The 27,040-nt window shown below is 44.5% G+C and overlaps 1 protein-coding gene and 2 non-coding genes across 9 annotated transcripts in view; 1 reads left to right on the forward strand and 2 right to left on the reverse strand.

Annotated features, from left to right (window-relative positions):
- Positions 1-387: 387 nt before the first annotated feature.
- The window catches only part of DHX30 (DExH-box helicase 30), a 35,023-nt gene continuing 8,370 nt past the window's right edge, over positions 388-27,040 (forward strand). Inside the window, exons 1-7 of one of the 7 annotated variants that reach the window (XM_063113994.1) lie at positions 388-451; positions 2,329-2,423; positions 3,199-3,305; positions 4,399-4,453; positions 10,827-10,922; positions 18,370-18,500; positions 19,163-19,273. In XM_063113994.1, coding sequence (XP_062970064.1) covers positions 4,426-4,453; positions 10,827-10,922; positions 18,370-18,500; positions 19,163-19,273 — 366 coding nt within the window. In that variant the 5' untranslated portion in view covers positions 388-451; positions 2,329-2,423; positions 3,199-3,305; positions 4,399-4,425. Of the gene's footprint in view, positions 452-2,117; positions 2,201-2,226; positions 2,244-2,328; positions 2,424-3,198; positions 3,306-4,398; positions 4,454-10,826; positions 10,923-16,256; positions 16,484-18,369; positions 18,501-19,162; positions 19,274-27,040 lie in introns of those variants that run through there. The other 6 variants (XM_063113995.1, XM_063113996.1, XM_063113993.1 and 3 more) reach the window with 6 other exon arrangements.
- On the reverse strand, positions 13,211-13,284 carry TRNAI-UAU (transfer RNA isoleucine (anticodon UAU)). The gene has a single exon. It is a non-coding gene; the product is annotated as a tRNA-Ile (tRNA).
- On the reverse strand, positions 22,682-22,791 carry LOC134391493 (U6 spliceosomal RNA). The gene has a single exon (XR_010025008.1). It is a non-coding gene; the product is annotated as a U6 spliceosomal RNA (small nuclear RNA).

The raw sequence follows: 27,040 nt of genomic DNA on the forward strand, positions 1-27,040 counted from the left end.
CCCTCCCCGCTCTCACACTGTGGGCCGCTAAGTCGCTGAGGGACTGGCCGCACTGCGAAGCCCTCCCGGCCGCCCGGACCTCTCCCTCCGCGACCCCAGAACTGCTCGGGCGCGCCCCTTCCTCCACGACTCTGCCGGAAGTCCCGCCTGTGCTCTTAGCCGCGGCGCTCCATTGGGCCCGGGGCCAGGGTCTCGCCGTAGGTTGGCCACCCCGCGGCGTAGGCCCTCGACGGCTACTGCGAGCCCCGGGCGGGAGCCAGCCTCGAGACCCGCTGAGAGACAGGGTCGAGTGTGGGGGCGGGGGCGGTGGCGCGGGGCGGCGGCGGGACTTCCGCTACGGGACCCGGAAGGGGCCGCGCCGCCGCTGATGGGAGTTGTAGTCCTGCAGTGGTTGGGGGGGCCGCGGCTCATGCGCGGTGCACCGAGGCTTGTTTCACATCTGTAACAACAGGTGAATTGGGCTTTTTATTCTCCCTTTTTGTGCCCCCTTGAGGAGCTTGCCGCGGCCGGGGGTGGTCGGCGCGAGGAGGGGCCCGGGTCTGACCGCCGGCCAGGCGGAGAGTGGGGCTGAGAAGCCAGCGGGCCCAAAGAGCAGGCCGGGCATCCTAGGCCTGCGGGGGAAGCCGGCCGGGCCGAGCCCTGGGCAGCCAGGCCTCGGCCTGCCGTTGCCATGGAGCCGGGGCGGGGGCGGGGGCCAGACCGGTCCGCTGGGGCGGGCCGCGCAGCCAGGGGCTCAGAGGAGGCCGCGGGAGAGGCCGCTTCATTGGCGCAACGACGCCTTCGCCTCAGGGGATGCTCCATTTCTCCAAGGCTGGGCCTGGAGGAAGCTCCGGAGTGCCCCGAGACCTTTGTCTACTAATCCTCCCCCCGTGCCGCCTGGACCGGTCGTCCAGAGGGAGGCCTGTTGCATTCTGGCCCCCCCCTCCCCGGTTTACCCCCTTTTGCACCGACCTTGTCACTGGGGGAGGCCAAGGGGTGAGGTGTTCTTTGTTTGCTGGTGGTAACTTGCCCCATTTCGCAGGCCAAGACCTAATGCATGTTGGATCCTTTGTTTGCAGTGAACTGGAGTTCCAGGGGTCCTGAGAACCCCCAAGCCAGGAGTATGGTGTCAGCATGCTATCTGGCTAGTCCTAGTGTAGCAACATTGGTCACCTTAATTGCAATTTTGCAAGACAGAGGCTGTCCCACTTTACAGCCCCAGTCCGTGGGGCTTGCCATACACTGTAGCAGGTAGACTGCAGAAGGCCACTTGCAGGCTCTCAACCTGGTTTTGGTGGCAGCTTATTGGCCAGAGCAAAATGAGACATTGTCTAATGGTTTCCTTTGCAGCTTCTTGGAAGGCAGTGAGCCCACTGTCATTGTGGGTCTTGACTGTATCTTGTAACTTACATTTAAATCTTGGAGTCTAGGAATTTCCAGGAGGGAGGATTCTTTTCCTGATACATAGCATTTGGGACTTAGGATAGTACTTACTTGTGTAGCTGTTCACCGTGCAGGAACTACATCCTTTGCTGCATTTTCTACCTGTGTAGGTTGCCCCCTTTACCCCCAAGAGACCGCTGCTCTCCAAATGTTTTAATTCATTAGCTATGGTCCAAACTTTTATCAGCTGTTGGACCCTTCTTGCCCCTTTCAACCTTTGAAGATGTCAGTGTAAAATGTTATCGTAGGGAATGAACTGTGGTACATTTAGGCAACAGCATGATATCCTGGAAATAAGAAAAGTAGTATAGTATAAGCATGGAAAGCTTTGGAGTCAGAATACGTAAATGAGGCAGCTATGGGATCTTGGGCAAATTGTGTAACCTTCCTTGTTTCATTTTCCTTCTGTGGAAAAGATAACAAGATAATTCCTACCTAGTGGGTAGTTGCAGGGATTGAATGGGATAAAGTCTGTGTAAGTACTTTGTAAACTGTAAAAATGATATTCAACATTGAGTTGTTATTTTCCTAACTGAGTTACAGCTTCTTTATCTACCTTAGATAGATTTATACTATAGTCATTATGGAATTAGAACTCAAACAGAAGCAGGTTTTGCTCTGGGCTTGGAGACAATGCTTTTCAGGCCTATATGCCCTTCTTTAAATCTTGACATTTCCTTCTTGGTATCTTACAGGTGCTGGTGTAGGACAGCTCACAATTTGATGGCTCTAGAATGGGTCATGACAGGTCCTGAAGTGAGGCCATTGTGTCTAGTGTGTGTGTTTTCATGCCACTAACAAAACTTGTCCTTGTTATTAGAGTTAGTAAATGAATTTCAATGATTGGAGCAACTTTCTTTCCCTGTGGGAGCCACCACTCTAGTGACCCCGCATTGTACTTCCCAGGAGGAGGCCCTGCCTCGTGATGAGGAATAGCAAGGAGAGAATTCAGCTCCAGTTCAAAAGCCTACAAAATCTGAGACTGTCACTGCTTTCGTAAGGTAAGTTGATTTAGTCGTTCGCACAAAGCAGTCGTAGATCTTATGCTCAGCCACACTATAAAGCAATGGGCATGTATGAAATCTGTTTATGACTGTCTTGGAAGAGGGGTATTATTTTTAATTAGTCATTATGGAATCTCTCTGTCCTGGAATCATCCCACAGTGACTCTACCTGGAGTTAATTTGTGTTTCATTATGCAAGAAATTTTGACATAGTAGAATTTTCCTTATCTGTAAATTATTTAAGGGAGACACTGAAACCACAAAGGTTTTTTTTTTTTGGTGGGAGATGGCTGGCTGGTATGGGGATCTGAACCCTTGACCTTGGTGTTATAACACTGAGCTCTAATCATGAAACCACAAATGTTTTTAACATTATTGCATTACAAGGAAGGCAGCTTTCTTCTGAATTTCTATAAAATACTCTAGAGCTCTGTAAAATAGCTCTGAAAGATCCTCTTGAATCTCTTACTATGTTTTTTAAGACTAATACAGAAAAAGCTAGTGGTATATGAGCCTTGACTGATGTGAAGAGGATCATGGACTTATAAAAAGTAAAACCAAGAGTCTGTTTATAAATAAATTAACTTACAATTTCTTAGCAAGAAAATGTTTTTTGTAAATAATCACTTAAGATATTTTAGATTTTATAATATTAGGTTTTCTTTAAAATTAGAATTCCAAATTATACCCTTTTATTTTCGTTTGGATAGAAGGAGTCTATAAAATGTAAATTCTTAAAGTAAATTGTATCATTGTTGATATTGTATTGAAGTTTTCTCTCTGAGCTACCATATCCTATCGGCTGAAATTTCCGGCATCCCTGGGGGAGAGGAGGTCATCAGGGCAGACCTGCTATGGACCTGAAAGATTCGGCCCCAGGTCAGCCCTCCACTCCCCACCTCCCACGATTTGAGAATGAGAGGGAACAGCAATCAACAGCAGGAGTATAGGCCCCAGTAGACTCCTAGTAATGTTGGACATTATCCTGATTTGTTAAAACGTCGTGTAGATGTTTTAAGAGCAAGGCCACTTAAGGTTACTGCACCTAACTCAGGAGCACTACATTATTAAAAACATCTGTAAGTCTGAGTTTGAGGGTTTTTTTAATTGTCACACCAGAAGTATTACTTTTTTTTTTTTTTTTTTTGGTCATCTCTAGGGGTATTTCTCAGTTAAATGTACTAATAAGCAAAATGCACCAAAACTTTTGGCCAGTAGTTGTGCTTTAGTTTATTATTTTTTTTATTTTTTATTTTTTTTAAAGATGACCGGTGAGGGGATCTTAACCCTTGACTTGGTGTTGTGAGCACCACGCTCAGCCAGTGAGCGAACCGGCCATCCGTATATGGGATCCGAACCCGGGGCCTTGGTGTTCTCAGCACCGCACTCTCCCGAGTGAGCCACAGGCCGGCCCATTAGTTTAATATTTGTTATTTTATAGAGACTCCTCTATGGAAAGCTTTTTATCCTGAATTACAATTCAGTTACTCTTGGATACTGACAGCCAAATCTTATTCCTAGGAGCTTGACTAGATTTTGTGAAAGCCCAGTAAGCCAGTTTGTCCATAACGCAGTCATCAGTCCCATTTCCTGATGCCACGTGAGAGCAGGGGTCCATGTAGAATTTAGTTTCTTCTTGGAAGTCCTGAGGAAATTTGCAATATTGTGATGTGATGAGGTGGAACGATATATCTGTCATGATGAAATGCATTCCGTTCTGTTTAACAGGGCCCAGAGAGTTTTAGGACAGAGAAAAGAAGAAAACACTCAATTAGAAAGAAGCAAAGACATGTAATTCCTCTAGAGTGGAGCTGGTCTTCCCATCCTTAAGACAGGGAAGCAGTTGGGGCTCATTAGTGAAGACCTTCATTTTTCTCATCTTCTGGATAGTGCTTTCTGTTATTGAAGTCTTCTTTGTTGGTTTCTAGACCAGGAATATTAACCATTGCCTCTTGGCTTTCCTTCTTCTCAGGATTCCAGCTTTCCCTCCTGGCCAGAAATGTTCAGCCTGGACTCATTCAGAAAAGGTATGAATGTAACTGTGCTTGTGACCTCATGACCCCCTCCCTGTGATGGGCAGCTGCAAAGGCTGTGAAAATCCCTCCCCAGAGTGTAGTCTTTGGACCTTTCTTTGGATAACTTTCCAAAGTCTTTTCCTAGCCTTCCTTTTGTATGGTGCTCATAACCCATGTTTCCTCTTGCCCTGGCCTTTATGTACATTTGCCACCCTTCCTCCCAAATGCCCTCTCCCACATACTCAATGCTTATTGAAGTCTTATGTGTTTTTCTTTTTTTTCATTTTGTGACCGGTAAGGGATTGCAACCCTTGGCTTGGTGTCGGTCGCAGCACGCTCAGCCAGTGAGCGCACCGGCCATCCCTATATAGGATCCGAACCCACGGCAGCAGCGCCGCTGTGCTCCCAGCGCCACACTCTCCTGAGTGAGCCATGGGGTCGGCTCGTCTTACCTGTTTTTCTAGGCTAGTGTTTTACACCATCTCTTCCATGAACCTTTACTGATTCTATCAATCAAATGCAGTCTTTGTCTTTCATCAGCGCATATCAGTACTTTCTTGTGCTTAGTCTATTCCGAATTAATCATTGCATCACTAGATTGGAAGCTTCCTGCACCAGGCCTATTGTGCTTTTTTTTTTAATCATCCATAGTATCTGGCACAGCATTTTGCGCATGGTAAGCCTGGTGGAAGTAACACTGGTGGAAGTGGATCGAGTCATTGTTATATTAGTGGTCATAGAAACTCTGGCAAGTCTTGAAATTAGTGATTTCCAGTAGGGGGCAGTGAGAGGGGTTGCATAAGCAATGGCAGAATTGAACTGTGTCGGGGCTATAGGCAGAGTTCAAGGTCTGCTTACAGGAAGTGATGTAGCTGTTGAGGACTTCAGAGGCCAGATCCTGAGAGCTTTACATGTTTTAGACAGGAACATGGCTCTTCTCCTTCAAGGAAATGAAGAATTAAAGGCCCGTAGCCTGTATTGAAGCTGACTCTGAGGCTCCTGACTGAGCATATTTTACAAATAAATGAGAACCATAAAAAAACCTTCATAACTGCAGATTAAACAGATCTTCCTAATTATGTCTCCTCTACATGTTATGTTCCTAGAGGCCTGGGAAACCCTGGCCAGGTGATGCCCTGTGTAACCCATTGAATGGGGCCAGAAGGAGGGCTGGGTGTACGAGGGCTCAGAGCAGTCCCTTCTTGCCTCCTTATTTGTCTTCAGCCACTCCATCTGTTCTCATATTGCTTGAAAAAATTAATTTGTATACTAGTTTGTTTATTTTGGTTAACTGTATCTAAGGGAAAAATTGAAGGTGAGATTAGTGTGGACAGCACATTATTTTGAGCTGAAAATTTAAGTATCGCTTAATTGCTTTGTGTTTACTTACTAACTAGTGGGCTTTGTTGTCAACCCACTTGTAAAAGGTGGATGAAAATAGGTTCTGTCGTGGTGGGAGTGTATCTGAATTAACAGTACTGATTTTTGTAAAGAAATGGAGAGCCCAATAAATCATGATTCTCCTTTATCCTATGTTGTTTATTTATTTGTTTGTTTATTTAATTTTGGGGGCTGGCTGGCTAGTACGGGGATCCAAACCTGTGACCTTGGTGTTACCATTCTCTAACCAAGTGAGTTAACTGGCCAGCCCCCTTTTCCTGTGTTATTTAACTCTTTGACATGATAGGGAGATGGTCCAGGTGAAAGAGCATTGGGGCAAAATTCTTTTACAGTTTTTGTGATTTTATTTTTTAGTCTGGGGATTGATTTGGCCAATAGGCTTTCCATCAGGGGTGACATCGTTAGTGCTCAGTTTTGTGGGAGACAGCATAGCCTCACTGAGCCAAGGCTCTGGACCCAGTTGCCCAGTTCACATCACAGCTCTGTTCTTTACTGGCTAGGGAGGCTTGGGCAGGTGACTAAGCCTCTTTGTGCCCTATTTTCTCATGATTTAAGTAGGCCAAATCATAGTACCTGTCTCATAGGGTTATTCCAAGGATCAGATGAGTTAATACATGTAAAGAGCTTAGAACAGGGCCTGACCCTTCATAAACTCACAGTCCATGTTATCTTTAAGTAGCTTCAGGACATAATACTAGTACACTGATTTTGGAGCTTGCTTTATGCACAAGTAAGTATTGTATACTTACCAACAATCATTTTATGCTCAAAGATCTCAGGGAAAACCTTGAATCAGAGTGTCCCCACCTTGAATGTTTTCTCTCAGGCAAACCTGTCTTTTCATGGTTTCCTGACTATAAGGCTGAATGCTCTCTCCTGTTTTCTGAATGCTGGCAACAGTTGTGGTTTGCATCATGACCTTGCCAGTTGGTCATGTGTGGCCTTGTGATATTTTTATTGTTGTATAGACCTGTTCTTTATCTCTTGTGGAGTTTTCTTTTTACATGTTTCTTTGTTCCTCATGTTGAAATTATGAGCTCCATAGGGTACCATCTTGAGAGGAAATGTGATGTAGTGTAAAGCTTGGGGCTCTCCAGTCAGACTGGCTGGGGTTTGAATCTGGTTCTCACTAACATTAGCAAGGTGTTTGCTTACCTGATCCTGTTTCATTGTCCCTATCTTCAGATGTGTTATGAAGATATTAGAAATGATGTAGGGAAAGCACCTGGCCATGGTCTGTGGTCAGCCCTTAGTCTTGGGTATGACATGCTCTTGATAAATGTTACTAGGTTGATCTATGTATTAGTCCGTTTCTGTTGCTTATAACAGAAATACCTGAACTGGGTAATTTGCAAGAAAACAAAATTTATTGCTTACAGTTTTGGAGGCTGGGAAGTCCAAAGTCCAGGGAACACATATGGTGAGAATCTTCTTTGGTGGTGGCAACAGTGACCCAGGGGTCTCACATTGCAGAAAATGGCAGAGCAGAGAGAGAGAGGGACATGCTGTCCTTTTAAAGCCCTCAAAACCATACCCGTGGCTACCATTATTAATCCACTCATTTTAGGGCATGGTCCTCAGAATCTAACCACCCGTCAAGGCTCCACCTTTCAATTACCATAATAGGATTTGCTACTCTCAACAGTTTCAGTGGAGATTAAACTTCGGTGACTTTCGGGGGGGGCATTCAATCCACTGCAGCCTATTTGGGGTACAGTTCTGCAGCTAATGTTTTGCTAGAAAGCTACAGCCTGGCCTCAGCATGCAGTGGGTTTGAGACTACGTGATTGAACACCTGCTGTGTATGAGACACTAGGGTAAAGACAGCTGCATTTCAGAGATGCTTCCTGGTGCTCAAGAGCTTACAGTCTCAATGGGATAGGCCATTTGATGGTTCTGGTGGTCGTAGCTATAGCAATTCCATGCAGCAGTGTGGATGGTGGCCCACTGGGTTTTGGGGCTGGCTACCATATTTCCTATTATGTAATTCAACAGAGCTGCTGGCACCTTCTATCTGTAGCTCTCATTTGCCTAGTAAGTTACCTGTTACTGCCCTTGCCAGCAGCTTAACACAATGTCCGATCTCTCAAGTGTAGTGATATCAGAGGCAGACCATAAAGAGCAAGCTGAGTCTTTCATAGTCAACACAAAACTTTGAAAAACACTGGGTCAATAATAAGAATGTACAGTTATGTACAGTTTTTTCGGAAGACAGTTCAGTGATGTTGTTGTGGGATTGTAATAACTTTGCCCCAATTGCTGAAAACACTTAGTGAGATAATAAGTAATAATCAAATCATTTTTTTTTCCAGCTGGCCTGTTAGCTCAGTTGTTTAGAGCATGGTGCTGATAAGACCGAGGTTCAGAGTTTGATCCCTGTACCAGCCAGCAAAAAAAAAACAAAACAAAACATTTTTTTTCAATCCAACATCCTTGGATATGGATGAGGACCCTCCTCAAAGAGGAATGGAGAGGATCAGCTGGTCATTTCCAAACTGAGCTTCAAGGCAGAATTGGAATTAGTTTCAAAATAAACTTTGATCCTAGGTACTTGGTTCCAGAAAATCCTACAGGCATTTCTGCTGTAACACTATATATATTTTCTGTAAAATCACACACCTATAATATTATGAGGGGACTTATGGGAAAAACAGCATTGGGGCAGTGCAAATGCAACTTTATGACCAGAGTATCACAAAACAATTATTGGTACCTGGAAAGATGCTTTGGGACCACATAGACAGGCAGCTCAGTGTGATGCTAAAAATCTACAAAGAGCATTCTGATGAGAACAGAGCTGGCAGTTGCTGAGGCAGTGCAGGTGGGAGTGGAGCTCTGAGCCCGTGGGGCTGCCGTGGAGGAGTGTGTGCAGCTGGGAGTGTGCGGGAGAAGGTCTGAGTGCAGGGACTTGCTCCCCACCAACATTTTATTATGAAAAATTTCAGAAGTACTACAATGTTGAAGAAACTGCATAGTGAATACCAACATATCTACTACTTTGATTCTCTATAAGTACTCAGTTTTAATTAAAAAAAAAAAATAGTTGAAAGGGCTTTTTCTTTTCTTGCTGAAGATTATAATTCTATTGCTTTTTCATCTCCCTTGCCTTAGGAAAATCACATTTGAACCAAGAGTTCTTTGTTTTACTGGTGCCACGTAAACCCAAAGGATCATCTGTCTTCTACTCATGGTAGCTATCTAATCATTCGCTATGGTTTCATCAGGTAGCCACCTAGCCACCAAATCTCAAATTCTTCTTTCTTTCTAAGAACTGGGCAGGAGAAGGACTAAATTGACTGTTGGAGTCCAGCCTGAGAGCTAAAGCCAGATCCATACTTACCAGCCTTCTCCCACTCTCTAAAAGTAAACAACTTGCCATTCCAAATATTTACCAATTGCATATGAGCCAATTTGCTTTATAGAAATGGGCATCATTGTAACCAAACAGGTGGTTTCTCAGGTGTCAAGTGTGTGTGGCTGTCTCTCCCTGCTTCTCTCCTACCCTATTTATTATACTGAAACCAGTGAGTCAAAGAGAGCAAAGAGATCATGCACCTTTCTCCCCATACTAGAGATTCTCTGATATTTTTACCACTTAGGTGGTTTAAAAGGCCTTAATCCTCCCTTACCCATACATTTCCACTTTCCTATGGAAGGTTCAGTGAGTGTCTTTTTTTAAAAAAAAAGATGATCTGTATGGGGATCCTAACCCTTGACTTGGTGTTATCAGCACCATGCTCTCCCAAGTGAGCTAACCGACCATCCCTATATAGGGATCCGACCCGTGGCCTTGGTGTTATCAGCACCACACTCTCCCAAGTGAGCCACGGGCTCGCCCTATTGAGTGTCTTAATTTTAGTTCATGTATCTCAAATTTTTAGAACTTCTTAAAAATGTACTTTGTAGGTCACTGATAGGTAGCATTTAATCTCCAAATGAATGGAATTATTTGGAATGGCAAGCCATTTACTTTTAGAGAGAAGGAGAAGGCTGGTAATTATGGATCTGGCTTTAGCTGTCTGGCTGAATCCAACGGTCAATGAGTCCTTCTCTTGCTCAGTTCTTTCCCTGGCTGGTAAGCCTGCCCAGTTCTTAGAGGGAAAGAATAATTTGAGATTTGGTGGCTAAGGTGGCCTCCCTGGGGAACACATAGCAAATGCTTAGATAGCTACCGTGAATGGAAGACAAATGATCCTTTGGATTTATATGGTACCATGGCTTTCAGCTTTCAGTTGTTGTCCTGTCTCATCCTCCCAACTTAAGGCTATAGAAGTGTTTTAGTCCGTTTTGTGTTGCTATAACAGAAATACCTGAGACTGGGTAATTTATAAGGAAAAGAGCTTTATTTGGCTTATGATTCTGGGACAGCTGCATCTGGCACGGGCCTCAGGCTGCTTCTACTCATGGTGGAAAGTGGCAGGGAGCCAGCAGGTACAAGCAGATCACATGGCAAGAGGAAGCAAGAGAGAGGGAGGTACCAGGGTCTTTTTAAGCAACGAGCTCTCGCGGGAACTAATAGAGCAAGAACTCACTCATTAATCCCCCCTGCCCCAGGGAGAGCATTAATCCATTCATGAGGGATCTGCCCCCATGACTCAATCAGTTTCCAGTACTGCCACATTGGAGATCAAATTTTTGCATGACTTTTGGAGAGGACAACACATCCAAACTCCATCAAGAAGTATGTGAGATGGGTGTTAGACTTGTAGAGTGTAGCTAAGGCAACAGGAAAAGTTTGAGGGCTGTTTTGAGAGTGGAGAGGGAAACTACAAGGCTATCATGTATCACATCTATATAAGAAAGTTAATTGCTTCTTCCTGTGTGGTATTGGTGCTGTTCCTCAGAACCTGTGACTGGCTCTCAAAACCATCCAGTAGCCCTGCTGCCCAAAACTCCTTATGGTTGCTCTGGGTGGGTCAGTGCAGGGGTCTGTAACCATGAGGGTTGAGAACATGTTGCCCTGATCCCCTTTCTCTTTCCCCAGATCGGGCCCAGCACAGGCAGCGTCAGTGCAAACTTCCCCCACCCCGCCTTCCACCCATGTGTGTCAACCCTGCCCCTGGAGGGACCATCTCTCGAGGTAAGGGAGGAGCCTTGCTTTCAGCCACAGCTTGGTCCAAGGTCTGTGGGGAGGTGGGTGGCAGTGGGAGCCCGGGTGTAAGAGCCACATGCCTCTGGAAAGTGAATGAGGAGGGGTGGGGTTGGTGAGCTGTTGGTGCCCTGAGGGAGAGATTACTTGGAAAGGTCTGGGTTTTTTTTATGATTCTTGGCCACATGTCTTGGAGCCTACAGTCTCCTTGGGCCTCTGTGTGGCCTGGAATAAAGCCTAGGCTCAGTCTGGATGTTCAGCACCAGCATGGAGAATCTGCAGGGCTTGGGTCTTGCAGGCTCCTAGGACGTCCCTGGCTCAGGTGGCTCAGAGAGAGCAGGGTACTTGTAGCAGGGCCACCCAGAGAGACCTGACTCAGCCCATTGCCCTCCATCCTGGATGCTTTGGGATGCCCAGCAAATCACTTCCCTGTCTCCTGACCATCACCTCAAAGCACTTTACTGACATTAAAATCAGCATCTCAGCCCATTTGGTAAGGTGGGCTGTCCTTTTGATTGGGGAGAATGTCAGAGCACCCAGATAAGTGATAGCTCAACTCATGTCCCACTGATACCCAGGGACCAGCAATAGGACCCAGGGAAGCATCTCTGCATGAGTGTCTCCTCTTTTCCCTCAGACTTAGATCTTTTCTAGGTCTGTTAAGGCCAGTGCTCCTGATGGCCTTTTTGTCCTGATAGCTGCTCTTCTCTGTACCATAGGCTGCCTGTTTACACCCCTCTGCCAAGTATAAAGAGCACTATTTTAGGTCATAGATTCTTTGCCTCATCTGGAGACAGCATGTGTACTTTAGGCTCTGTCTGTAAAGTGCTTTGAAGGTCAAGTGCTCAGGAAGGGTGCGGGGAGTACAGAGCACCTCAGTTTTCTGCGGCACATGCTGCTCCCACATTCCCAGGCAGTTTCCAGTGCACTGCCTTCCTGCCACAGTGGCCCTGACTACTGACACCAGTATAGAAATAAGTACTTCCAGCCCTCTGACCATTTGACTTAGGTTTTAAAGAAATGCCACCCACCTACCCTTGCCAAAACAAGAGTTGATTGCCCTTTTTTTTTTCTTTCTTAAAATGCCCTGTAACTCGAAAAGGCTGAACGTTAACATTTCCAACATGGCAGGTGAGTGGCTCTTAGAGTGTCAGATATACATTTTGGCTAAGCTTGAAGATGGTTAGTTGGGGTTAAACAGGCAGCTGGCTAGGCAGTGCCTCCTTGAGCACATGCAGAGGAGAAAGCGCTTGCCCCCTTGGGTGCAGCCCCACAGGTGCTGCGCTCTTCCCTCGAGGAGCACAGACCCCTCAGCCTGATTCTCTCTCCTCGCAGCTGTGCCTCCAGAAGGCATCCATGGGTGTGTGCATATTTGGCTTCTCTCTCTCTCTCTGCTAGAAGCAACAGACTTCTTAGCCTGCATATGACTGGTAAGGCCTTTCTGCCATGCTTTCTAATTCCCTAGAGGCTTCACTGGTGCTTCTTAAGGAGGAGGTATGTGGCAGAAACAGTCTTTGGTGTCTAAATAAGGAAAACAGCTCTCAGAGAATGGTGGCCACTTATATAGATCACAGTGCTCCTTAGAGTCAGATGATTTGGAATTGAAAAGAAAACTATCACCTCCTTTCCCAACCTACCCCCCCTACTCTACTGCCAATCTTTTACCAAGGCCTCTTCCAAGGTAGATGGTGAATAAATCAAGAAACTCAGCTCTTAAGTGTCCCCTGTGAATCTTCCTCACCCATATGGATCTGAGACATAGAGCACTAGAAAGCAGTATGGGATAACACTTCCTTCTGGTGGGCCCCTGGGGGCCACAAAACTGGTCTTTCCTGTCTATACCCTCATACAGATTTGTCCCCTTTTGTTCTTTTTTTTAATTAAAAAATTTTTAAAATCTTATTTATTATTATTTTTTAAAATTTGGTGGCTGGCCAGTAAGAGAATCTGAACCCTTGACCTTGGAGTTATCAGCACCGTGCTCTAACCAAGTGAGCTAACTGGTCAGACCTGTCCCCTCTTCTTGATGTGGTGGTTTACCTCAAGGGACCTGTGACTTTACATGTGTGGAAAGGAAAGTCTCAAAGACGGGTAACCTGGTAGGGTGGTCAGGGTGCCTACCCGGCCTCTGTTGCTCCCCTTATCCTTCTCATTGCCTACCAAGTGGACCTTTTCTTGCCGTTTTGGCCATCAGTAAAAAAACCTGTGGTTGTGTAAGTTGCCAAAGTGGAGACGCTGGTTTCTTTCTTTTTCTTTTCTTTTTTTTTTTTTTTTGCAGCTGGCTGGTTCAGGGATCAAACCCTGGACCTTGGTGTTATAAGCTCCATGCTCTAACCAACTGAGCCAACCAGCCATACCCCTGGTTTCTTCAGGTGTCAGTGGTCCCTTCCCTCCAGAAATTCTCTAGTCTGCCCTAAAGCCTGAACTGTCTTGGGCTTCCTCCTGTTGCCTTTTCCTGGGACCTACAAAGTTTGTTTCCTAAAACATCCTTCAGTGCATTCAGCAGATCCTTTACATGTTAATTCCATGCTGCAGATGTAGTTGTTTAGCACATTTAGTACTAGATGTCATGCCTGATCCAGTAGTGGATGGAGATATCTCTGAGCCAATAAATCCTTTCTTTTTTCAGAACTTCCCTCCTTTTCCACAGGCAAATGAGTCAACTTTCTTTCCCCTAAGAATGTGGAGAAGGCTTAATGTTGGTGGAGATGGGGGGGGGGGGTGGCACACCTGAGCCTCTCTACCTGTCTTCAAGGTCCTCTAGAGAAGGAGTTGGCAAACTTTTTTTGTAAGGGTCATAGTAAATATTTTAGGTATTTTTTTCCCCCTACATAAAGATGACCTGTAAGGGGATCTTAACCCTTGACTTTGTGGTGTTAGCACCACGCACTCCCAGTGAGCTAACCGGCCATTCCTATGTAGGGATCTGAACCCATCGCCTTGGTGTTATCTGCACCATACTCTCCCAATTGAGCCATGGGCCAGCCCTAATATTTTGGGTTTTGTGGGCCATATGCTTTCTGTAGCAGTTATTTAAGTCTGCCATTGTAGTGTGAGAGCAGTCACAGACAACATATAAACAAGAGAGTGTGACCATGTTCCAGTAGTGCTTTATTTATAACAACAGGCAGTGGGCTGGATTTGGTGTGCAGGCTGCAGTTTGCCAATCCCTGCTATAGACCAATGGGGAAAAGAGCACAGAACCAGAAGAGTTCTAAGAGATGGTCTAAAGAGTTTCCCTCATTTTACAAGTCACAGAGGCATGTGGAGGTGAAATATTTGTGCAGGGTGACTCCAGCTGTTAGAACATAGATGAAATAAGTGAAATAGGAAAAGAGGACAAAGAGTTCCCTGATAACCAATTGGTTGGTTGCCATCACTTTATTTTTATTTTTTTAGATAAAATTTCAAGCATCTGTTTGCAATATGTTTTCTAAAATAGAGAAAATGGTATCATCAACCCCCGTGTACTTGTTACCCAGCTTGAGTAATTAACAACTCATAGCCAGTCTTGCTTTGTGTGTATCCCTTCACTTTGGCCCCTTTGGAATCAAATCCAAGAAATCAGAGTATTTCAACCTTATGCAAAATGGCTGTCAGAGCTTAGTACTATACTGAGGGCTTCCTGAAGCACCATGAAGGGCCCAGGCCTTGCTTTCTAGGTGTAGTTGTTCTGTCTAGACTTGTCTCCTTCAGTATTCAGATGCCACAGTTTTCATCTTTTTTCCTCAGCTACTGCTGCCACTACCAGGCTTGGTAAGCTTCTGGATTCTTTTGAGGAAATTTGGGCTGCTAACAGTTCTTGAAAACTACTCCTGAAGATTGATTGATACTAAGCTTTTGGCAAATTTATGTGCCACCTGGCCAAATGCACAGCCTTTGGAGAATCGTGTCCTGCCCCAATATGGATGATCTGGGCAAGAGGGTTTGATACAGATGGTGGTGTCCCCTTCTGACAATTGCTGTATCAGATAATTGCTGCCAAAGCCACCTTCCCTTTTTCCCCTTTCCTGGTAAAAACCAACTGAGGAGTAAATGGAGGAGCTGGAGTTGAAGCCATGCCATTCTGCCTGGGTCTGTCTCTAAAGGACCTGTCCCTTGTTTCAGACCTCAGAGGGCAGGGACTACTCTAAAAAAACATTCTGCAGAGCCACCTTCTAAATATTCCTATTTGATCATAACCACAGCCATACAAAATGACTAAAGCAAATTCATCCTGATTTTTCCAGTTGATGAAATTTGCCCAAGGTTCTTGGCTGGCAAGTGGTAGAGTTGAGACTAAGCCCAAGTATTGGAACTTAATTCCCATGTTCTTTCTGCAGGCCAGCAGTTTTTTGAGTGTGGTCCCAGATCAACAGCCTCAGCATCACCTGAGGACTTGTTAGAAGTGCAGATTCTCCGGCCCACCTCCAGACCTAATGAATAAACTCTGAGGGTAGCACTCAACAATGTTTTAAGAAGCTCTCCAGGGGATCATCTGAGTCAGATCTAGAATTGTAAAACAAACAAACAAACCCCTCCCTCCCAACTTACCCCCATCTACACTGCCAGCCTCTCACTTAAGGCTTCCTTCCAAGAGACTGAGACTTGAAGGCCCCTTGCTTTGCACTGTCACTACCCACAACATGCAGTCAGCCTGGTTCCCAGCTGACCCAAAGCCCTGCTCTTCAAGGATGTAAGAGACAGAAGAGGAATGAGCCTGGCTACGATCCAGGAATAGTAGTTTGGAAATGGAATACCATCTGGCTTTCAAGCAAGTGAGGAACAGCAGATTTGGGCTGTCACTGCTGGGCCAGCTCAGTTCTTGGCACAGTGTCCAAGGTTGGTTTTTTTCACCTTTGATTCTAGCCCTGGGGATTAAATCTGATCAGCTTATGTTCAAGAAGCCTTCCCTGTCCTGGTTCCAGATTCTTCACTAGGCTCACTTTGTAAGCCATTAAATGAGATGGAGATGCAATTTGCAAGAGGCATGTATTTAGGAACAATGGGTAGGACCTAGAGGGAACTAGGTTCATTTCCTCGGATGGACGTTGAGCTAAGACCTAGCACTCTGAGTATTTCCTCCGCAAAATCCCGTTTCCTCATACTGTCTCAGATCCAGATAACTAGTCTGAGGGTTTGGATCTACTGGGGAGTGATGGTGCAAGCCCCGCGCCTCGCCTATCTTGCCCACAGGACGTCCAGGGCTGTGGTGAGCTAGCTGCTTGGCTGCCCTGGCTTTCTGGGCTCGGCCCTTCGGGTCCTCCTGGTCGGCAGGGGGCGCGTGGCGCTAGGACCGGCCGCTCCCACCCTCCTCGCCGTGTTCCCGCTATGCTCTGGGGCCGCGGGGGTTGGCGGGAGCGCGATGGCGGCCGCCAGGAGGTTCATATCGCTGGCGGTCGGCGTGTCTCCGTGTCTGCCGCCACCCGGTCCCCGCGCCGCCTGGCGACAGGGCCGCTCTCGCGGCCTCTCTTCAGGCTGCGTCCGCCCCTACCACAGCAAGGAGGCTGCCGAGGCCGAGGCAGGGGTGGCCCCTGGCGGGCCCGGGGAAGACGACGGAAGCATGGTGAACGGTGAGCGAGGGCAGGGCGGGCCGCGGCGCCCTTGACTCCTGAGGATGGCAGAGCTAGGGGCTCGGGCCTGGCGGGCCGGCGCCCTTTGTCCGATAGTGGTCGAGATCGCCATCCTTTGGCGGGCTGCGGTCCTGCTCTTGTAAAGCTCAGTGTGGCACATACCCAAATGGACCCTCAGAGCACCTGGACCCGGCAAGAATAGGTGAGAGGTGCGGGACCCCGAGAGAGTGAGGGAAAACAGGTAAACGTCCAACTCCTGCCAGGATGGGTGGCCAAGGGTTAGAACATCAAGGTAAGCAAGCCCTAATCAGTGCGGGAAATAGCCCAAAGTATGCCTGGGACTTCAGGGTCTCAGATGGAGACAGAAGGACTGCTCTGGTGGACTCCAGCTTTGTGTTTCCTGAATAGGGCAGGGAGTTGAAACTGGTGAGAACATCTCTGCCCTTTAAGAATGGGTAGATGGAGCCAGCCTCCACCTGCCTTATAGAGCTGGAGGGGGTCTCAGTGCAAATCTGTCGTTATTCCTATGGGTGTAGTGGGCTAAAGTTGAGTCCTTCTGTGGGATCAACTCCCCTTGAGTCTGCTTAGATACTGATTCTTAACTGCTTGATTCTTAGCTGCTTTACGAGTTATAATTTAGATAGTGACAGGGCCAGGCAGGACCCTCCATCCTGGCCAGTCGACACAGGAGTCTGCCCCAAGGAAACAGTCTCAAACCAGGCAGCAGGGTTACATCAGAACTTCTAAAGGAGCTTTTTCAAGATACAGAGCCGCCTTCATCATTGCAGCTGTTCTCAGGTGCTCTATGGGGAACCGGGTGTCCATTGCTGTGAAAAAGCTCCCTAGGTGATTATGATACATGCAGATGCAGATGTGCATATATACACCTTGTACAAAGTTCCATTTTGGAGCTGGTTTAAAGTTGAACATAGACACAGAGACTGGGAGCAGAGAATGAAAAGGTCTCCCATATCCACAGGTCTCTGACCCTGCAATTCTTTTTTTTTTTTTTTGGTGGTTGGCCGGTACAGGGATCCCTGCAACTCTTGAAGGGCCACTCTGTTGCTTTGGGGCCCTTCCTTTTGTATCTAGCTGCTCCTAGTAGGCCTCTTTATGGTCTGGCCAACTGACCAAGCCCTGTGTTTGGCACAGGCTGCCTCTACATGGACATCTCACCCATCGTGCTCTGGGATTGATTCAGAGAACAAGTGAAAGAAGTGAGGTACCTCTCATGGTATCTGATGCATCCTTCCTCCCCTGGACTCCAGGAAACTCCGGGGGAGGAATTGCTCATGCCCACATCTCAGCTGTGGAGGTCTTTAATCAGTCCCTACACAGTCTGGCTCTAGGGAGGCCTTTTGCAGGGTGCTGAGGTATATTTGAGAGCTGGACCCTGGCATTTAGACTCTGGATTTCATCACTGAGCTACATGGGACCATTCTCCCTTTTGTGTGTTTTACTTTAGGAGGGGCCTTGCATTGTCTTGATCTCCAGTTTGTGGATATGATGGATTTTTGGTTTTGTGTGTGTTCTTTCAGACATCAGACCAAGGGGGTTTGTTGACTGTTTAGGCTTCTGTATCTGATGCGTGACATCAGGAGATTAGGTGGGAAAGATGATGCTGGGTGGTTCCCTTATGTGGTGTGTAGTTCATTGGCCCTTCTTCAGGAGATTGTTGTGCAAGTGGGTCTGGCCCCAATTTCTCCTGTAAACCCTGAAGCCATTCCTCTCTCTTTTCCACGATGTTCCTGGGTGGTTTGGGGTCATGAGCCAACATCCTCAGAATCCAGCCCAGGGTGTCTTTGATATATACCACATGGAGGTTTTTGTTTTGTCTTGTTTTTTAAAAAAAGACAACTATAATGCTTTTGTTCTTATTTTCTTAGCTTCTAGGGACCTACTAAAAGAGTTCCCACAGCCCAAAAACCTTCTTAACAGTGTGATTGGAAGAGCCCTCGGCATCTCACATGCAAAAGACAAACTAGTCTACGTGCACACAAATGGACCGAAAAAGAAGGTAACTCCACTGGTGGCTAGGACAAGCATTGGTCTGACTCAGAAAGAAGACTGCCTGTCCTTTTCTCTCTCAGGTTTCTTTGTCAAGAAGGCCAGAGTAGGTTTTCTGAATTAAAATGGTCAGCAGAGAATCTTGGAGCAAATCTAGGTGTGAAGAAAGCCAGAAAATACATGTGCCTGGTTTAGGGAAAGGGAACACAGGGCAGATGAGGTGAGGAGTTCTCATCTTGTCTAAGACAATCCCCTATACCGATTTCTGGTTTTGGTCCCCCATCTACTAACTAGGACTGCAAGAGGGTTAAAGTTGATGAAAATTCTTGCTGCTAGAGTCTTGTGGTTCCTGGGACCACAGAAGCATGCAGCAGACTATTCTGAATTAAGATTTTTAAAGATAAAGATGAGTCTCAGCTTGCTCTCTGGCTAGAACATTTTACCTTGAAGAAGCAAAACAACTTGAGGTGGAACAAACGGATTGAGGGTGAGAGAGTTAGAGCCTTGTAAGGAATTAATGATAGGGTTGGGGTTCTGTCCTGTGTGCTCAACTCTGAGCTTAGCACATTGCTGCCATGAGGTCTACAGCGTTGCTATTGATTCTCCATGTGATTTGCAACAAGTTTGTAGTCTGGATAGGCAAAGGTCCTGATTTTCTCTTCTCTTCCCCAGAAGGTCATCCTGCACATAAAGTGGCCCAAGAGCGTGGAGGTAGAAGGCTATGGCAGCAAAAAGATCGACGCTGAGCGGCAGGCTGCAGCTGCGGCCTGCCAGCTGTTCAAGGTGACCCTCCCCTAGTGAAAGCTATGCAGGCCTCCCTCCTGGGAAACTCCTTGCCCCTTGCTCTGATACTCTTTCTGGTGCCAAGTGCATCTTGGTAGAGGCTGACATGGTATTCAGCTGCTCATCTTTCCTGAGCCCTTCCCATTTCCTCGTTCCTTTCTTGCTGTTCAGCCAATGAGGGAATAGCTTTGTTGTTGTTGCTGTTTTTGCCAGTGTGCTTATTTGCTTTCCGTGGTTTCAAAAATTAGAGAGAAAAATGCCGTTATGAAAAAATTCCCATATATAGCCGGTTAGATATATTTCCATTTTGTTTTTTGTTTTTCTCTTCCCCTTATTTCATGTGGATTTTTTCCTTGTAGCCACATAGTCTTCTCTTACTTGTAACAGAAGTGTGATACTCACTTCTCTCATTTTCCCGTTGATTTCAAGTTTTTGGTTACCTGGCATTTGCTAGGCCTTCAGGGTTTCTTGCCAGCCTTTCTTCTCCATCCCTAATTGACTCCCTTTGTGGCTGTGCCAACCTTGAATCTTCTTTAGGTTCCTAGGTCATCTTCTTCACTCTGACATGAACAAAGCCGTAAGATGAGTATTTTCTTAGCTTCGTTCCTGCTCATGGTCTCAAGGCTTACACTGTCCCTACTTCCTTCCTATATCTGAGGAGGAAAGGTCCTTCCTGTCATGGGATCCACCTTCTCTTCATCCCCTTTCTCTCTTTCTCTCTTCTCTATCTCCTCTCCTTTTTATTTAATTTTCAGAATCTTCTTCTTTTGATTCTTTTCTGTAGGCCTCAAAAACACTTCAGTGTTTTTGATCTCTTCCCTTGGCTCTGTTTCCACCACAAACAGCTCTCTGTGCTTGTGATTTGCATTTTCTCCACTCTGGTGTCATGGCCATCCTTGTGGTCTTTGGATACCTTTGTATCCCCCAGTGCCTGGCATGTAGCAGTGGTCACCAGTTGATTGTTGAGTGACTGGAACAAAGCTTTGCCAGACTCATTAGTCTTTTCTTAGTCCTCACTTTTCTCGAGTGTTCTGTGGCTTTGGCACTGCCAGCCATCTCTTCTTCAGCCCCTGAATGACCCCTGCTTCTCCTTTCTCTTTAGTCTCACAATCCTCTTCTTCTCCCACTCTCTGAAACATCTCTTATTTCTCTACCTCTTCTTCCTGGAGAATCTTATTTCTTCTAGGTTCAACCATCCTCTTTGCACTTAATGTCTCAAAAATCTCCATCTCCCGTAGGTTAGAACCACTTCAGTGGTTCTCATCTGTGGGTGATGTTGCCCCCTAGGGGATATTTAATTTTTTGTTTTTGTTTTTGTTTTTGGTGGCTGGCCTGGATGCAATTCTTTTTTTAAATTGTTTTTATGTAGTGTGTACAACATGATGTTTTCATACACACACAGACACACAAACGTGTGCGCACGCATGCACACAGAGTAAAATGATTACTACAGTTAAGCAAATTAACATATCTATCACCTCACTCAGTTACCTTTTTTTTTTGTGTGTGTGTGTGTGTGTGGTAAGAACACCTAAAATCTACTCTTAGTAATTTCCAGTATTCGATATATTATTATTAGTTATAGTTTCTATGCTGTATATTAGATCTTTAGACTTATTTATCCTATATATCTCTAACTTTGTATGCTTTGACCTACAGCTCTCTCTCAGCCCCCCTCTTCCTGCCCCTGGTAACCACTGCTCTCTACTCTCTGTTTCTATATATTTGATTTTTTTTAGATTCCACATATAAGTGAGGTGGTGCAATATTTTTCTTTCTGTGTCTGTCTTATCTTACTACAGTGTAATATCTTCCAGATTTATCCATGCTTTCGCACATAGTTGGATCTCCTCCTTTTTATTTTTTGGTGGCTGGCCAGTGTAGGGATTGAATCCTGACCTTGGTGTTGTCAGCACCATGCGCTAACCAATCTAACCAACTGAGCTAACTGACCAGCCCTTTCCTTTTTTAAGGCTGAATAACATTTTATTGTATATATACCACTATTTCTTTATCCATTTATCCATTGGCAGACCCTTAGGTTGTTTTCATATTATAGCTATTTTTTTTATTGTTGTTTGGTGGCTGGCTGGTAAGGGGATCCGAACCCTTGGCTTTGGTGATATGAACACTGCCCTCTAACCAGCTGAGCAACCGGCCAGCCCCATATCTTGGCTATTGTGAAAAATGCTGCAGTGAACATGGGAGTGCAGATATCTCTAGAAGGTGCTGATTTCATTTCCTTCAAGTATATACCCAGAAGAAGTATTGCTGGGTCACATGGTAGTTCTATTTTTAATTTTTTGAGGAACCTCCATACTATTTTCAGTAATTTTTGTACCAATTTACATTTTCACCAGCAGTGTACAAGGGTTCCCTTTTCTCCATACTTCTTAACCACTTATCTTTTGACTTTTTGGTAATAGCCATTCTAATAGGTGTAAAGTAATAGGTATCTCATTGTGGATTTGATTTGCATTTTCCCTGATGATTAGTGATGTTGAACACCTTTCATACATCTGTTGGCTGTATATTTTTTTTGAAAAAATGTCTGTTCAGGTCTTTTGCCCATCTTTTAAATGGGTTATGTGTTTTTGCTCTTGAGTTTTGTGAGTTCCTTTTATATTTTGGATGTTAATTCTTTTTTTTTTTTTTTTTTTTTTTTTTTTTTTTTTTTTAAATTCTTTTTTTTCTAAAGATGACCGGTAAGGAGATCTTAACCCTTAACTTGGTGTTGTCAGCACCACGCTCAGCCAGTGAGCGAACCGGCCATCAGTATATGGGATCCGAACCCGGGGCCTTGGTGTTATCAGCACCGCACTCTCCCGAGTGAGCCACGGGCCGGCCCCTGGATGTTAATTCTTTAAGAGATATCTGCTTATCAAATATTTTCTCCCAGTCTGTAGGCTGTCTTTTCATTTTGTTGATTGTTTCCTCTGCTGTGCAAAGCTTTTTAGTTTGATGTAGTCCTGTTTGTTTATTTTTTGCTTTTGTTGCCTGAGCTTTTGGTGTGATATCCAAAAAACCAATGCCAAAAGCAATGTCAAGGAGCTTTTTCCCCTGTGTTTTCTTTGTTTTTGAAGTTTTATGGTTTCAGGTCTTAGGTTTATATCTTTAATTCATTTTGAGTTGATGTTTGTGTATGGTGTTAGATAAGGGTCCACTTTCATTCTTTTGCATATAGATACCAGTTTTCCCAGCACTGTTTATTGAACAGTCTGTCTTTTCCCATTGTGTCTTCTTGTTGTCCTTGTTGCAAGTTAGTTATCATATATTCTTGGCTTCATTTCTGGGCTCTCCGTTCTGTTTCATTGGTCTGTGTGTCTGTTTTTATGCCAGTACCATAGTGTTTTGATTACTATACCTTTGTAATACAATTTTTAAATTTTATTTATCATTACACAATGTAAAAATACGGAATGCTTCATGAATTTGCATGTCATCCTTGTGCATGGGCTGTGCTAATCTTCTCCATATCATTTCAGTTTTAGTATATGCAGCACATACACTAAAGCTGAAGTGAGCATGCTTTGTAATATAATTTGAAATCAGGAAGTGATGCCTCCAACTTCATTTTTCTTAAGATTGCTTTGACGATTTGGGATCTTTAGTGGTTCCGTACAAGTTTTAGAATTGTTTTTTCTATTTCTTTGAAAAATGCCATTGGACTTTGGTAGGGACTGCATTGAATCTATATATTGCTTTGGGGAATATGGATATTTTAAAAATATTAATTTAATCCATGAACATGGGTTATCTTTCCATTTATTTGTGTCTTCGATTTTATTAATGTTTTATAGTTTTCAGTGTTCAGATCTCTCACCTCCTTGCTTAGATTTATTCCTAAGTATTTTATTTTTGATGTTATCATAAATGGTTTTATTTTCCTGATTTCTTTATTGGTTAGATCATTACTGATGTATAGAGAAATGCACCTGATTTTTGTATGTTTATTTTTTTATCTTTCAACTTTATTGAATTCATTTATTAGTTCTAACAGATTTTTTTGGTGGGGTCTTTAGGGTTTTCTATACATACGATCATGTCACCTGCAAACAGGGATACTTTTATATCTTCCTTTCTGATTTGGATGCCTTTTTTTTCTTTTTCTTGTCTGATTTCTCTTGCTAGTACTTCCAGTACTGTGTTGAATAAAAGTGGTGAAAGTGGCCAGGGGATATTTGGCAGTGTCTGGAGACATTTTACTGAAGGAGTGCTATTGACATCTAGAAGGTAGAGGCCAGGGATGCTTCTAATCATCCTACGATGCACAGAACAGCCCCCTACGACAAAGAATTACCTGGCCCAAAATGTCAATAGTGCTGAAGTTGAGAAAACCTCTGCCTGGGTGTTTGAAGACAGTTAAACCCAGCCTGTCTGAAGCAAGTCATTGTCACATTTGTGCCCATCCCTTTCCCTGTTCCCCATCTATGCTCATAACCTTTTTAAAAAATTGTCTGACCTCTTAGCTCAGTTGGTTAGAGTGCAGCCTTATAACACCAAGGTCATGGGTTTGGATCCCCATACTGGCTAGCTACACACAAAAAAAGAAAGAATGAAAGAAGAAAATTGTGGTAAAGTACATGTAATATAAAATTTACTATCTTAACCATTTTTAAGTGTACAATGCAGTAGTGTAAGTACATTCACATTGTTGTGCAACCAATCTCTAGAGCTTTTTCATTGTGCAGAATTGAAACTCTGTACCCATTAAACAATGACTTCCCATCACCCCCTCCCACAGCCCCTGGCAACCACTGTTCCACTATTCTATCTTTATGAATTTGACTACTCTAGATACCTCATATAAGAGGCATCATTCAGTATTTGTCCTTTTGTGACAGAAGAACTGACTGCCTTATTTCACTTAGCATAATGTCCTCAAGGTTCGTGCGTGTCGTACCATGTGTCAGAATTTCCCTTCTTGGGCACATTAGGCAGAACAGGAGGGGCAGAGGATCGGGCCATTTTAGGAGTTTCCATGTGGGACAGGAGGAGAAGGAGAAGGTCAGGGGCATGTGCATCTCTCTGTGGCAGAGATGCCTGTGCACTTTGGCATGTACCTTTGCTGGGTAATAAAGCCCTATCATGTTCCATTAAAAAAAAAAAAAAAATTTCCCGTTTTCAGGCTGAATAATACTCTGTTGTGTGGATACACCACATTTTGCTTATTCATTCACTGGTCGATGGACACTTGGGTTGTTTCCATGTTTTAGCTATTGTGAGTAATGCTGCTATGAACATGAGTGTATAAATTGGTTCTCTTCAAGACCATGCTTTCAGTTCCTTAGAGTATATACACAGAAGTAGAATTTCTAGATCATATGGTAATTCTTACTTTTAATTATTTGAGGAACCACCAAACTTTTATAGCATCTCTGCACCACTTTACTTTCCCACCAACAGTGCACAAGGGTTCCAATTTCTCCACATCCTTGCCAATGCTTATTTTCTTTCTTTTTTAAAAAATTTTATGGTAGCCATCCTAATGAGTGTGAAATAATATCTCATTGTGGTTTTAATTTGCATTTCCCTAATGGTTAGTGATGTTGAGCATCTTTTCATGTGTTTAGGTCCGTTTGTGTATTTTCTTGGGAGAAGTGTTTAAGTCCTTTGCTCATTTTTTAATTGAGTCTTTTTTTGTTGTGGAATTGTAGGAGTTCTTTATTTACTCTGGAATTCATAGCTTTTTCATTCCATAATATCTGTACTCACAGTTTTTCAATTTTCTCCTTTTGTCCCAAACCTGATGTGTTTATTAAGCATTGTCCTCATACTTGGTATAAGGTGCTGGTAGCACAAAGGTAACTGAGAATGCTCTTAGAGAAACCACAGCCCATAGGCATACATATGAGGAAGTAAATGCACCTCAACCTCCTGAATAGAGTAGGCTTATTCTTGAAGAATTAGGAGAAGCTCTCCAGGGAGCAGGGATGGGAGCCGAGTACTCTAGACACAGGACACAGAGGTATGGAGGCCAGGTGTGTATGAGCAATGGCAAGGAGTGTGAATGTGGGTCTGAATGCCCAGCCATGGTGTGTACAGGTAGGCAGAAGCCAGAACACCGAGGCCTTAGATGTCACAGGTGGGAATTCTGATATGATCTTTTGGATGCTAGAGCTACTGACTGGCAGTAGTAATTGATAGGATGATCAGTTACTAATAATGGCCAAGTTTTTCTTTAGGAAAAGTCACTGAGAGCAGTGGGACTGGGCAAGACTAGAGACAGGGACACCGGATAGAAGAGAATGCCAGTAGCAGCAGTGGAGGGGATCCCTTCAAGAAGGTTTTAAAGTGGTTGAAAGGACAGTGACTAGGCAAGTGGAGGAGGGAGGAAGAGTGGGTTGGTGGAGAATCATGAACCAGCAGGGGGAGCTCTAGAAGAGAAGTGGGTTGGGGTCCAGTTCTATAGCGAGAATTCCTCAGGAACAGCTGTGAGCTGGTGGGGTGAGACCCTTCTGGTCAAACAGAAGAGTGATGGGAAAGGCAGGAGGGAGAACAGTACTGTCCTGCTGGGGAAGTCCAAGGGGAGGGATGCTTGACTGCTTTCTGTATGATCAGGTGCATCCTTGTCAGAAGTGAATCAGTGAGGTGGAAGCGAGGAAGCTGAGCCCTTGAACCTGTCCTGCCCCGCCTTGAGCGCTCGCTGACATCTATGTTCTATCGCAGAATCCCGCTGTTGTCACGCATCTATTCTAGATAAACTTTAGAATCAATTTGTTAAATGCCTGAGAAGCCTGTCCAGACTTTGATTGGAATCACGTTCAGTTTATGAATTAATTTAGGAGGCTTTTGTAGGAGGCTTTTGTCTCCTCACACATAAAATTTATATCATCCAGGAATATGTCTCTTCGTGTATATATCCCTTTGCCATGCTTTGTACTTTTTACTTTTTTGGTTCTGGCCAGTATGTGTACTTTTAAAAAAAAAAAATCAACCTAAGTCTGTACTTAAGTTCACCGTAATTAGGTTGTGGTTTTTGTTGCAGTTGTGAATGGAATAGTTTTTTAATTACATTTTTAATTACATTTAATTTCAGAAACTTGAGGAGAGAGTTTTAAAAAGGAAGGCTGCGGTCACTCCTCAGCTTGTCATGAGTCAGGTGGAACTGAAGCCTCACTATAGAGAGGCTCCTGCTCTCCAGGTTCACATGGCCCTAACATCAGAAGCCCACTTGAAATGAGTCCCTGTTCTTGCTGTCCCTCAGCCTGGGTTGCCTTTACCACTCTAAGCTGTAACTCCTTGAACTGTACTTGCTTCACAGTCTGCTGCTTGTTTTTCTAGCTCCTCATTTATTTCTGTGTTCCTTAGACTCTGCTTGTCTGCATTTCTGTTCTGCCTTTTAGGTTCTGATGTTCTTGAGGACAGGATCCAGGTCATGTCTCTCATGATGATGCTCATGTGGCTAACAAGTTGCTTTGTAGAGGCTACAGACTGAGAAAATGTTTTATTTGGTAATTTATGTAGAAAAGAATGAAACTGTGATACATTTTTAGTAATATTTTTTGTATAAAAAGCTTTAAAAACATTTCAAGGTATTTCTGTAGAACGCATTCTCCACATAGGATTCTTGGGTCGAAGTTACATCCATTTTATGGTGTGGACTACATATTTCCTAATGGCTGTATTCACTGAGGCTTCCTAGATCACTGTCAGTGCATCTTCTGCTCCCCCACCGCCCTGTGGGTTTTGTTTTGTTGGTCGTGGGTTTTTTCATCTAATAGGTGTAAGAATTTCCCTTCTCATTTTCATCTGTTGAAAGCTAGG

The sequence above is a fragment of the Cynocephalus volans genome, chromosome 11 (assembly GCF_027409185.1).
Source record: "Cynocephalus volans isolate mCynVol1 chromosome 11, mCynVol1.pri, whole genome shotgun sequence".
NCBI classification, from domain to species: Eukaryota; Metazoa; Chordata; class Mammalia; order Dermoptera; family Cynocephalidae; genus Cynocephalus; species Cynocephalus volans.